A 13534-nucleotide genomic window follows, 5' to 3' on the forward strand; every position below is an offset into this window, starting at 1 on the left:
AAATTCCTAAGTCAGCTTAAGACAGCTTTCCCATTGTCACCAAGGGGTGCCCAAACACCTTACAGCAATGGCATGATCTTACCAAATAACCTGATCCAGTAAGTTCACAGCATCTTTTAGCCACTATCAAAGACCCAGTATGCAAATGATGCAATTTCCTAAATATTAACATTTTATGTTCCTTGCCAGCACATCACATGCTTGACAAATACAGTTGCATTACATTGGTCTCATGGCAAGAAGATTTGATTGGCATAGTGAAATAAACATTTGTGCTTTTGTCACTTGTGAAGCAGCCCTGACTATATTAATCCTTACCTACAATCCTCTCCTGTTTTAACCTGTTCAATAGCAATCTATTACAGCATCTATTTGCACAACAAATTGTGAGACACTGGTCCCTCAAAGCAGCCAGACTTGTTATGTTTTGAAAGGTAAATGCTGCAGTGTTAATGGAAATTTTTGTACAATACGTGCAAAATATCTGAATATCAAGGCACTGCTCCTGTATATGATAATTCAGCATTGCTGAAAGTGCAAGAATCATAGATGCCTGGTCTTGGCACCACATCATTGGTTTTGAGTGATCATAACAAGTACTTCATCCTAAATCAAAAGCTATGTCTGCATTACTGAAGATTTGCATGTTTGCTTTACCATCACTGGTTTCTGCGCCGTAATGAATGAGGACGTTACTCAGTCAGCTCAGGTCCCCAGCCACTAGACTCCAACAAGGCTCATCTTTCTTCACTCCCCACTTTTCCTAGGTTGCACCATCACCACAAGCAGATCAGTTCTCAGAGGTTTTGCCCAGGCCAAGGATTTGCAGCCAGGCTCCTTCCTGTTGTATTTAGTCCCTTAAAAGACCTTAGCACCAATTCTGAGTCTCCCTCTCCAAGTTGCTACAGAGGGACCAATCTCTTTTACACGAGTTCTCTAGGTAAGTAGGGCTTAACAGCAGCCCAACACACACCTGGAAAGTATAGACTGAACTAGCCTTAATGTGATTTACAGAGATCAAACTCAGTGTGTTTAAATTGTAAAGAATTTTAATAAGTAAACTGAAAGAATGCAATGCTTAGGCAAACACAACAGACTGAGAAAGGGCAAAAGAACTTGGAATAAATGCACACCCTCTTTCCCTGGCACTATGCATCTCTTAAGCTGAAAACAAGCCAGAAGCTACCCAGGTCTTTAAGTTGCATTAATTTTGGCTCGCCCTTTACCTTGGTTTCAGTATCCAGGGATCATTCCTTTCTTCCTCAAGACCATGTGTTCATGACTGCTGCTCCCAAGCTGCTGTGGCTCCTCTTCCTCCTTCCTTCTCCATTAAGTCACAGCCAAATTATGGCATCACCCACAGGGTTTACAAGGCAAGAGACATTCAAATGTGGTCTGCCATTGCCTGCCTCTGTATAGCAACTCTGGCCTTCCTTGGTGGTCTCCCATCCAAATACCAGGGCTGACCCCTTTTAACTTCCAAGCTGATTACTTGCACCATCCAGGTCAGCAGGACTCCTCCTTTTCTAGGTGCATGCAAAAAATGGTTTTCTTTCTCAACCAGCTCTAAGTTTTATTTTCTGCCTCCCCCATTGCAGCAGTCTCCTCTTCCAGTCTGCAGGAAGGTCCATGCTCACCTTGGCTACTCAGGGCTGTGTGATAGGGGTTCCCAACCTTTTTGATATAGTGACCCACAAGTCCAAATTTACTTCATATCGTGTGATCCATCCAGGGCTGCCCCAAAAGATTGAGAAGATTGGGCGGAGCAAGTTGAGGGGATGTGGGAAGATGGCAAATGTTGGCAAAGAGGTGGGTGTCAAGTGGCTCAGTGCAGTACATCTCCCACATCAGGTAGAGGGTAGTGAGGCACTGCAGAGGGCTGGGCAAGAGGTTGGGCTGCTGAGGGAGCAATGCCAAGACTGAGCCAACACTCTCTCTCACTCTCTCTCTCTCTCTCTCACACACACACACACACCTCTTTCTCTCCTCTCACTTTCACATAAGCTGAACAGTTCCTACCTACCCTCCAGCCTGCCCCCTCCTTCTACCTACTAATGTAAAGTTACTAGTTGCCAGACAGCTTTTCCCTACTCATTATTATTACAAAGGGAGAGGCAAGAATGTGAGACGCTAGAAAGGAAGAAGAGAGAAAGAGAAGACTGCAAAGGGCAGGAGTTGCTATGAGTGATGGCTGGCCTGTGATGCACTTTCCGAGGCTTCCCTCTTTTAGGTCCTGACCCACAGATTGGGAAGCACTGGCCTAAGGGTTCCCATTGTCCTCCTCAGGCCAGGGTCATCTGCATTTCTATGGCACTGATTGGCTCTGCATTGGAGAGGTGACACCCATGTGTTTCACAGGCTTCTTTTTGCTAACCAGCAAGGAGTACCTTATATCTAGCAATTATCCTGAGGATTTTGAAACTTTTATACTAAATTCCTGGAGTGGAAGGCATTTTACCACAAGAGGTATGCATAAATATAGAATTATCCCTTATAATCTGTATTGTGTTACAGGTTGGTTGTATGTTGGCTATATGCTGATGTAGCTAAGTTACTTGAGCCACAGCATATTGTTTTGTCAGTCTCTGCATAGCACCCGTGAGCAACATTGGCTCTGGATCTCATGCATGCTCCCTTATTTAAGAGGTGTACTGTATACATTCTTTCCCAGTGTTGCAAACCCAAACAAAGGAAACGTAGTTGATAAATAAGGAAATCCTTACATAATTTTGGCACTCATAGGTCCCACTGACTTCGGTGGAATTTAGGTGTAATTAAGAGCAATAGCACCGCCAATTTACGCAACCACATCTTGTATTTCACTGGTGATAGATACAGCTTTCATATGATAAGGTTGCCTCCATCATAGATTTGTGATAGTGGTTTCATACAACTTGACTTTCAAGTGATAGCTGCAGTTTTCACAGGAGGAAAACAACAACTTACGGGTTAACCCTTAGCCATAGCGAGCCATACTCCAATTACATCTAAGTTAAATTACTGTAATGCACTCTACATCCAGAAAGTTCAGTTGGTCCAAAAGGTGGCAACCAGGCTGCTGCCAGGGGCCAGATACAGGGATCATATCACCCTAGTTTTGAGAGATCTGCACTGGCTGTCCATTTGTTTCTGGGCATGATTCCAAGTGCTGGTTCTAATCTTTAAAGTCCTAAATGCCTTAGGGTTAAGGTGTTCGAAGGACAGCCTCCTCCAATTTTATCCAGCCCACCAGCTAAGACCTACCTCAGAAGCCCACCTTCCTTCAGTATGAAGGAGTTGGCAACCAGAAACAGCGTCTTAGTGGCACCTCATCTTTGGACTGCCCTTTCCCCTTGAGGCTTGGCTGACACTTACTTTCTTTTATGCACCAAACCAAAACATATTGTTTACCCAGGCTTTTAGTTAAGGGAGTGATATTTTAAAATAATGTTATGGTATGCTTTTGGTCTGGTAATTGTTAAATTCATTTTAAACATTCTGTAGCTGGGTTTTTTTAATGTGAGGTTTTAATTTATAACTTTTAGAGTTATGTTTTATGTTATTTTCTAAGGCTTCTGATGCAAGTTTCCCTAGAGAGGCAGCATAAACATTCTTTAAATAAATAAAATCTAGACAGATAATAGTCTAATACTAAGAAGAGTTACAGTTTTTAAGTACACTGAAGTCAATGGCCTTAGAAGAGTGTAACGCTCTTTAGGATTGTACTGTTTATCAGGGGTTTTTTTCTGGGAAAAGAGGTGGTGGAACTCTCCAGAGGAAAATGAGGAAGAAACACATGGGATTTTTTGAAATCATATTATTTTCAAGCACTATTGCTGAGTATTTTCAAGAGGTGCCGGAACTCCGTTCCCCCGCGTTCCCCTTGAAAAAAAGCTGTGCTGTTTATCATCAATCTTTTTCGTTCTTCTTTTCTTTGGCTTGCCAAAGTGATGATCTCATGTTGATTTTGTGAATCTGTAGGTTTGTCCTATAGTAACAATACCAACACTCAATACTGCTTTACCACAAAACTGTATGAGTTTTACTCCACTGTTATTGTCCTGGCTTCCCCTGGGAATTGAAATTTGGTGAGGGTGCTGATAACTTTGTTGAGAGTGCTAGACAGGGTCCCCCTCCATACATATACACATGTATAATAATAATTCGAATGTGAGGGAATATTATTATTAATCTAATTGAAGGGTCTAGCAGTATAGTACAGGAGCTGCTGCCAACCCATATTCCCCTGCTTTGTGTGCCTGGCTGTGTTTGGTAAAAGAGAAATGTGATGTCATCACATTCAGCATTCCCGCCCCTCCTCCCTGTCTCCCCTCTCCAATTAATTTGCCGCCACCTGAGCGGGCAAGAAAACATCATATCCTGTGCTTCTTGGTTATTCTTGTTGGTGGTTCCCAGTACAATTTTAGCTAGAAGTTATGTGGGAACTTACGGAAACTAGAAGAATGAAGATGTTAGCTTAGCTTTCTGAGCTTAGCACTACTACTATGTTTAAAATTAAAGGAGAGCTTCATATGCTTGGGTTGACAACTGAAATTACATGTTCACAATTTGATCTGAAGTACTTTAGAGAAAATAATCATGACATATTAACTAAGCTAGAATCATTGTTTAGGGGCCATTGAATCCAGCGTTTTAACTTCATCTTTATTGCTTCCTTTTATAGCTGCACTGAAGTCACTATGAAAGCCATTTTACCCTGAGAGAAAATTGGTTACTCATGCTGGAGAATGAGATGGGAATAAGGGGTGGCAGGTAGAACAGACTGCACAACTTAAGACTGAAAATTATGGTATCAGGTTTTGAATCTGCCTCCATGTTGTTGTTTTTTTAAATGTTCTCTGCAAACAGAAAACTAGCACAGCAGAGAGAATGGCGCTCTCCTACTTCTTTGCCTATTGTTCTGATTTTCTGTTTGTAAGCAGTTTTTATTGTGAAAGAGCATTCAAAATTTTGATAATCTGTATGCGGTTTGAAGTGATGTAGTCCATTCTGCCTAGGGGTGGAGGCGGTGGTGATGGTGCAGGCAGCCTTCCTGGCTATGTGGGCCTGCTATATTTCCTTGGGACTTCAACGAACAAATGGAAAAACCAGAGATTTCTTCATACACAATAAAGTTCTACAAACCCATTGTGCCGCAGTGTCCATAGTGTATATGAATCACTAGCATCAGAAATATATTAAAACAGTTAATTTTAAACACATAAACTCCGTATCTTACACCCCGTCCCTTTTAAGCACCCTGCTACACTCCCATTCAGAGGGCTTTCCCCCAGAATCTGTAAAGCATGATATGGGCAGCTGTAGTCTTGAAAAATCCACCTAAAGCCATGGGGGAATTTTGAACAGCAGAGTTGAATGGGTCAAGAGGGATGAGTTAGGAGCATTGCCATGGGTGGGGGCAGCCTATGTGGTGGAGAGTACCGTTAAGTCATAGCTGACTTACGGCGACACCTACTGGGGGTTTCAAGGAGAGAGACTAACAGTGGTTTGCCATTGCCTGCCTCTGCATAGTGACCCTTACCTTCTTTGGAGGCCTCCCATCCAATTACTAACCAGGTAAACCCTTCTTAGCTTCTGAGCTCTGATGAGATCACATTTGCCTTGGCTATCCTGGTCAGGACAGGGCCAACCTATATCTGTCGTTAATTAAAAAGAAAGAAATGGAACACTTCTAAAAGCAAGCTTTTATTCTTTACACATCATAAATATAAAAGCCTAGCAAATCAGTGCTTCAGAATGGTACACCCACTGTCTCCACCCCAGTGATGAGTCTGATTCTACCATCTCAGTACTCTACCATTTCATTATTTTAGGACTGCAACTTCCAGGTGGGGCCTGAAGTTCTTTTGGAGTTATAACTGATCTCAAGATTACAGATATTAGTTACCCTGCAGGAATGGCAGCTTTGGGGAGTGGGCTGAACAGCACTGCAACCTTGCTGACATCTCTCCCTCTCCAAATTCTGCCTTCCCTAGGCACTACCCTCAAATCTCCAGGAATTTCCCACGCCAGAGTTTGCCAACCTAATTCTTCTGTAAGTATAAGACCAGGTTTATGGATATACGTATTTCAAAATGAAGACCTCTACTTGTGTTACATGCACAATGTGGGAACTGCAACATTGCCCTAGTTTCTGGCAGGAGTGATGCTGATGTGGGAAGCGATGTGGGTCCTCCTATGCGGCCTTGGGGTTCTAATCTTACTCAAGGTGGAGGGGTCCATGGCTCAATGGTAGAGTGGTTGCCTTGCATGCAGAAGATCTCATGTTCAATACCTAGAATCTCCAATTAAAAGGATCAAGTAAGAGGTGACGTGAAAGACTTCTGCCTCAGACCCTGGAGAGCTGCTGCTAGTCAGAGCAGACGATACTGACCTGACAGCCCTACGGTCTGACTCAGTAAAAGTCAGTTTCTTGTGTGCTTATCAAGGCCACATGGAAGACTCAAACATACGGCTTTCCACTTGTAATCTGAAATGGTACAGTCTACAATTCTACCACCTAATTCAGCATAATGTATAGAATTACTTTTCAGTTCTTCCAGTGGAATGTGGCAGAAACCACACATCCCATAATCTTGCTTAGCTTACTTCTGCTTTCAGTTACATCATCTCTTGCTCCTGTTCATGGCAGGTGCAAGAAAATGAGAAGCAAGCTTATGAAACAGCCCCAAAAGTGCTACCTGAAGAAAAACTGCCTGAGACAGAGATCAGAGTGGGCAATCAAGAAACCTCCACTAAGGAATTGCTGTTCAAAGTGGTCCAAACCCCTGTGAGCGAGATAGATGAGACAACAACCCTTCCTGCACAACTGGACAGATCTCACAGTGTACAACTTGAGGGCTACCTCGGGCGGAAACATGATCTAGAGGCCCCTAACAAGAGGGCTTCCAACAGGTGGAGTTATTTGTATGGCTAGTGGAGGGTATTGTTTTTTAAGATTTTCTAAATAGTTTCTCTGCACAATTGCTGTTGCTCAGTTTCTATAGGCAGTTATTCACTACAAGAATAATTGAAACAAAGCAAGTCCAATCCTGGGGTGTTTGCTAGACAAATTACACTGGCAGTGGCATCACTGGCCTGCTGATCTGGAAGATACTTAGAAGTTCTTACTCTGGCAAAGAAGAGCTGAGAGGCTATGTGAGACGGTGGACTCCTTTCCTAAATCCTGACACTCATATGAACAAATCCTTAAGACTGCGACTAGGCCTGAAAGCACAGCAGTTGAGCATTTTCTCACTATGAATGTGTGGATTGCCAGGTTAGTATTGAGGAAGTTTAGTGGTGTTCCAAGCAGAGCTGCAAACCAGCATGGCAGGAATTGCTTAGCCCTGAATCAAAGAGCACTTTCTTATGTTCAGAGGAATAGGGAGAGCCCTGTAGTGACTATATGTTGTTACGCCCATCTAGAGGCATCCAAGCCAATGGGATTTATTGACAGGTTGTGCTGTACTTGGGATGTAGTAGCTGCTGGGAAACATCATTGCCACTGGGATACATCTTTAGAGGGAAGAGCAGTCAACTCTCAGAAACAGCTAATAAATGTATTGAGAAACAGGTTGGAGGAGAAGATTCAAGCCATGATGTCACTGGATCTGTGTACTCATCTGACCAGACACTTCTTTCCTCTAAAACATAACATTTTGCAATCTCTTCCCATGCCAGGTAGTATAAAAGGCTTTTTCTTCTTAACCTGGATTGAAGAATCCTTTAAAACTTCAGATAAAGGACTGAATCCTAAGAACTATGAGCAGAATGGAGCTTCCAGAATGGATTTTCCTATTCTTTTGTGCCTCCTGAAAAGCGAGAGGAGGGCGGGGTGGGGGCTGGGGGACCATGTGGAACTGCAGGGGGGGAATCTATGTAAATTTCAAAATTTCCCTCACTTGAATGGGCGATTCTTCTGGTTATGTGTATGGGTGGGGGGATTTAACCTTAATCTGCTCATGTTTCGGAATGCAATTTCTTTTTTCTATTGCAAATGTAGAATTTTTCTTCAGGATTTTTTTTTTTACTTTCTCCTCAGATCTAATGGTTTTTACGTCAATATTTTGAAAAATGCTCCCCCAAAATAGAGAAGTTTACTCATCATGTCCCCAGGCTGTGGGAAGGGGCTGTGGCAGAGCATCATCTTGTCATGCAGAAGGTCCCAGGTTCAATATCCCCAGCATCTCCAGTTAAAAGGAGTGGGTAGTGGGTGGTGTGAAAGTCTTCTATATAAGACATTGGAGAACCACTGCAAGTCTGAGCAGACAATACTAACAATGGTCTGATTCAGTGTAAGGCAGGTTCATGTATTACTGAACCAGTAGGAGTAATGACTGTTAAGTGCTTAGGCTCCGTTTCTCCAAGCAATGGGAAGTTCCAGAGGCAACTTCAGAGGGCAGTGTTGCTGGCGAGGCTGGATTTCGTGGTGGAACTTCAGGGCCCGAAGTCATTGGCTCAGCAGGCGTGGGGGGAACCAGGCCATAACTTTACTTTTCAAGTATCTTCTAAAGGGGAGCCCCCATAAGCCCCTAGAGTCTAATGTTAACTAACTGTCTCACTGTATAAAGATTTAGTTTCCTTTAGATGAGGGAGCAGTTGAGGGTGATGATGGTTTTGTAATATTTGCTTTATTTACAAATACGCAAAGCATAGGGGAGGCTAATACAGTCCATCAGCATGAGGCTTCTCTGATAACCCTGCACCATATTCCCACAGAACAACCTGGACAGCCTTTTAAAGCTGCCCCTTCCCCCTGTATCAACTGACTCCAGCTAGAAACTCCCATCTCTTTCTCTCAGCCACACAATCCAAACAGCAACCTGGCTCCAAACTGTTTCTCTGCCCCATCTCCTGTAATTAACGTTCTTTCCTCAAGCTGTGGCAAGTGTCCACGACATTCCAGGTCATCAGTAAAAACATCCCTCAGGGCCAAGCTACAAGTGACAAATGACACTTGAACGGCAAGTGTATTTCTCCTTGTTCACTTGCCCTCCACTCAATCCACTTGCTGTCAGTGTAAGAACCAGGCACAGTTAATGTCTTTGGCTACTCATTCATAACCATCATCAATAAGATCAAATTTACTATATAATTGATTCAGAAGCAAACTCTCAGCCTACCCAGCTCTCAGGGTTGTTTTGAGAATAAAACAGAAGAGACAAGAACTATATAAGCCATTTTGTGTTCCCATTGTGGAGAAGCGCAGGATACAAATGAAATATATAAATTCAGCAGGCTTGTATAGTTTCCTAGCATTGTATTCTCCTAGCTCACTCTCCTGAATAAAGACCCTTTTAGGGACTAGTTTTTAGATTTTGTTTTGTTTGTTTTACTTTTTCATCTGGTCAGGGAAAAGGCAGGGATGTAACAGTTATAAATAAATAAATAAATAAATAAATAAATAAATAAATAAATAAATAAATAAATAAATAAATAAATAAATAAATAAATACACTTTAAAAAATCTTCAAATATATAAAATTGCCTTCTGTTCAACATGTACCTCTTTCCAGGATTGTTGATGTTTCCCAGTGTATGTTTCCTTACTCTGTCATCAGAGACAATGGCTTTTATTTCTCTATCTGGATATGTGCCCCTTTCCTCAACAGAGATTTCCCCCTCCCCAATCATATTCCTAATAAGTGTGTCCTTTTCATTCCTCTACTCTCACAGTACTTCTTACCCAGTTTAGCGCTTTCAGCTTTTCCTTGCCATCCATATTTTGGAACATCTAGCATATTTAAATTACTTGGAAAAGGAAAAAAATATTGCAAACCCCAATAATTGGTAATAAAATTAATGAACTACTAAGTTGCAAATTTGCCAATACTTATTTTGGCATTAAATTGGATCAAAGTATGGGAAATTGATGGCAATTTTGGGGGAGGGGGTAGATTCAGAAACATTCTAACTGCCTGGGATATTTTTCATAGCATCACATTCTATCACTAAAAGATTTAATATTTTTATTAGTGCTACCAAAGATCAAATTCACCTCTTGACCTTAGGAAATCAGCTAGGAAAGGACTCATTTGTATTTCTTGTACAAGACTTGAGTACAGCAGCACCTTAAAGACCAACAAGATTTCCAGGGTGTAAGCTTTCAAGAGAAGCTCCCTTTGTTGGATACAGAAGAGAGTTTGTATATACCTTGGAAAACCTGTTGGTCTTTAAGGGGTACTGCGTTCAAATTTTGCTTTTCTGCAGTGGACCAACTATTTGTATTTCTTGTGAGTTTGATCAGATGGAGATCTTAGAAGATTCCTGCAGTTTAATGTAGCCTGCAGAGCCCCTGTGGTAAAAGATGCTTTTTGCTTTTCTGTTAGGTCATGGAATACATTATACTGTGTGCTCAGGAATAGTGAGCTGACATTTTATAAGGATGCCAAGAGCTTGGCTTTGGGTGTGCCTTACCATGGAGAGGAGCCTTTCCAGATGAAGAATGCCTTCTGTGAAGTAGCTGCTGATTACAAAAAGAAAAAACATGTCTTCAAGTTGAGGTAAGGAGAAACAGACAGCCACCAATAGCATTCTTCTATTTTGTGGAGTCTATAAAACGAAAGGCCACCAAGGGATAGAATCTCTGTACATCATTAGCGATACCAGGTCCAGCTTCCTTGGCATAGGTGGACTTCCTTGTGAACAGTTCAAAGGATGTCTGGGAAGGTGATTCAGTTTGGAAGATAAGGACATGATTTCTAGGAAGTCTTTACCCCAAAGTGACACTTTCAACAACAGTAGAGCAAACTTAAAGTGGCCCGGCATAATGCAGGCACCTGAGCTTAAGAAATTCCGAAACACAAACATTCCTTGCTTTTGTAATTTTATTGTGTGCCCTTTTTAATGTCTGGTGGTTTGTTTAGATTAGCTGTATACATTCAAACTCTTTATTTGTTGGACTCTTGCACAGTTTGTCCTATAAGCGCTTTGTTTGCAATGCACCTGCTCCCTTCTTGTGGCACATTCAGGGCGAGATGGTAGGGGGACAGTCTGGGGAATGTAGGTGGATTCTCCTGCCTTTGAATGAAGGGGTAGAACCAGGAAGTCTTTTGACATCTTTGAACTTTATTAATTTGTTGATTCTTGAAATGTGTTTATACTTCTTAATAAACATCCACCTCTTGCTTAGGATGGCAAATCATTAAAGTTTAACTGCCAAATGGTCAAGGTGTGTTTGTGTGTGTGTGTCATCTACTACAGCTTTTTGTCTTTTGTAGACTCAGCAATGGAAGTGAATGGCTTTTCCATGGCAAAGATGAGGTAAGTTATTTTATACACCCCGCAATAATCTGTTTCTGCAAAAATAAAAAGTGGGACACACAGCGGGACATGTCAGTGTGGAAGACCTTGTTTAGCAAGGAAATAATTGATACTGCTCTGGGCCAAGCTTTGCTATTCAGAGTATCCATTTAACTCTGGCATAAGTAGACTATTGACAATGAATACCAGCCAAAGCCAGCTTGGAAAGGATACACCCATGTTCTGGATGGGGGCTGCAGTCTGAGGAGGAGAAAAAGACAGCTTGTATGTAGTCAAAGAGAGCAGAATTAAGTTTTTGGAGCTACTCGGCAAGAAATAGGGTTTTTTTTAAGTACTTTGTAGAATTGATGTGTTTTAGGATTACTATTGCCTGTTGGTGCATTCTTGTTTCTGGTCAAATTGGCTGCATATTTGTGAATAAACAGATGTTACAAAATCTCTGATACTCTTTCCACAGAAGAAAATTGACCTTGTAATAGTTGTCCTAGAACTTCGGGGAAAGCTGAACAATGTACATTTCTGTTGATTTCAATGGGGCTTCACTAATTTAGGAAGACAATGAATTATGTCAAAATTCTGTCAATTGTGGGCAGAAATACTATGTTGGAAGCCACTGGAAATTTAGTTGCAGTTTATGCATGCACAAGAACCAAGTGTTGTCTTTACCTGGATTATGCCATTGCTTTTGGTTGGCAGGTGTGAGTTTTGTGTGTTTCAGTGCTGCTCTGTGAACTAAACTACACGAGATGCTTGACACGTCGTATTACCCGCATGTTTATCTGGTACGTGTATTCAGGCCCTGCTGCTGAGCTTCTGGAGGAAAACCTGAGTGGCGCAAAAATCTGCTCTGCTCAGGTTTTCCTTCAGGAGCTCAGGGTCATGGAGGGGCATGTCACAGCAGCAGGGCCAGAAGGACAGGAGTCAGTGAGGGGAGCCCGAGCAGAGCTGAGCCTGAAGCTGATAGGCAGCTAGTAGCGGCAGAAAGAGCAACTGAGGCTGCTGCCACTGTCACAGCTGCTAGACTCAACCATCCTTTCTCACAGAGAGGGGAAGGAGACTTGAGCCCCCTGAGCTCAGATCTCAGTGGGAAGGGATGGTTGAGTCTAGCAGCTGTGGTGGCAGCGGCAGCCTCAGCAGCTCCTTCTGCTGCTGCTAGCCACCTGTCAGCTTCAGGTTTGGCTCTCTTCAGGCTCCCCTCACTGGCTCTTTTTCTCCCATTCTTCTAGTCCTGCTGCTGCCACACTGACTCTCTTGCAAAAATCTGCTCTGCTTGGGTTTTCTTCCAGGAGCTTGGGTGCGGGGCCCAACTACACTTCCCAGGTAAACTTGCGAGAACCCGACATGTGTCAGGCATCTCATGAAGTTTAGCTTTGTGTGAAAGCTTCATGCACATAAGATCATCATACCAGAGAAGGATAATTGAACACTTCTAACTTTCTTCAGAGAACCTTATTGGTGGGGGGGGGGCACTGAAACATGCCCACATCCACTTGCAGCCTACAGAGGTATATCTTGATTCTGCTGCATGTATAAAGTGACCCACAATTTCAAATACAAGGAAAAATAATAGGAAGCTCTGGGCAGAATACCATAAACAGGTTGGAAACTGGCTGTTTCGCCTTCTTATGTCAGGATTCCCCATTCTGGTACCCATGGGTGCCATGGTGCCTACTGGTATTTCCCTTGGAGCCCACTGATTTTTTCAGAAATGGTGTGGGGCCATGGTAAGGCAGGGTTTGTTATTGGCTGCTGTCATTCAAATGAAAGGATTTTCCACTGGAGGATCAGGTAAGACTGGTAAACACATGGGCATTTTTTAGTCAGTGTGTGGGTCCATTTCCCCCTTCAAGCCTTCCCTTTTCCCAGGAGTTGGGAGGTATTCCGTTTGGCTCTGCCTCCTGTGATGGCCATTTCAGGTTTGGCTCTGTTTCCTATGAGAGCCATTTTGGGGTGGCACTCTTCACTCCCTCTCAAAATTCCAAAGGTGCCCAAAGGCTCAAAAAAGGACGGGCAACCCTTCCATAGGCAGTCCATCCAACTTCTGTTTCCATAAAGAGATCAAAATCTTTGCATTTGACTCAATTAATCCTTTGGCAGTCAAGTTTCTTCACTTACTCCATTCTGTTCTTTTTTAAGATTGGGCCTGCCTTAGTTTCAGCTGCTTCTTCCTCCTTGCCCCTCAGCAACAATCTCTTGATATTTTGAATCAAAATTGTAGGGATTATTTTTGAAAAACTAAATAAGTTTAAACCTAGCAAATACAAATTCATTATTCATTACTCTGAAATTA

General features: G+C 42.5%; 1 protein-coding gene across 3 annotated transcripts in view; it reads left to right on the forward strand.

Annotated features, from left to right (window-relative positions):
• Positions 1-13534, forward strand: part of SPTB (spectrin beta, erythrocytic) — a 147368-nt gene that overhangs the window by 129347 nt on the left and 4487 nt on the right. For all 3 annotated transcript variants that reach the window (XM_054972835.1, XM_054972836.1, XM_054972834.1), the window contains exons 33-35: positions 6632-6894; positions 10311-10484; positions 11202-11244. In XM_054972835.1, coding sequence (XP_054828810.1) covers positions 6632-6894; positions 10311-10484; positions 11202-11244 — 480 coding nt within the window. The remainder of the gene's footprint in view (positions 1-6631; positions 6895-10310; positions 10485-11201; positions 11245-13534) is intronic.

The sequence above is a fragment of the Eublepharis macularius genome, chromosome 2 (assembly GCF_028583425.1).
Source record: "Eublepharis macularius isolate TG4126 chromosome 2, MPM_Emac_v1.0, whole genome shotgun sequence".
NCBI lineage: Eukaryota > Metazoa > Chordata > Lepidosauria > Squamata > Eublepharidae > Eublepharis > Eublepharis macularius.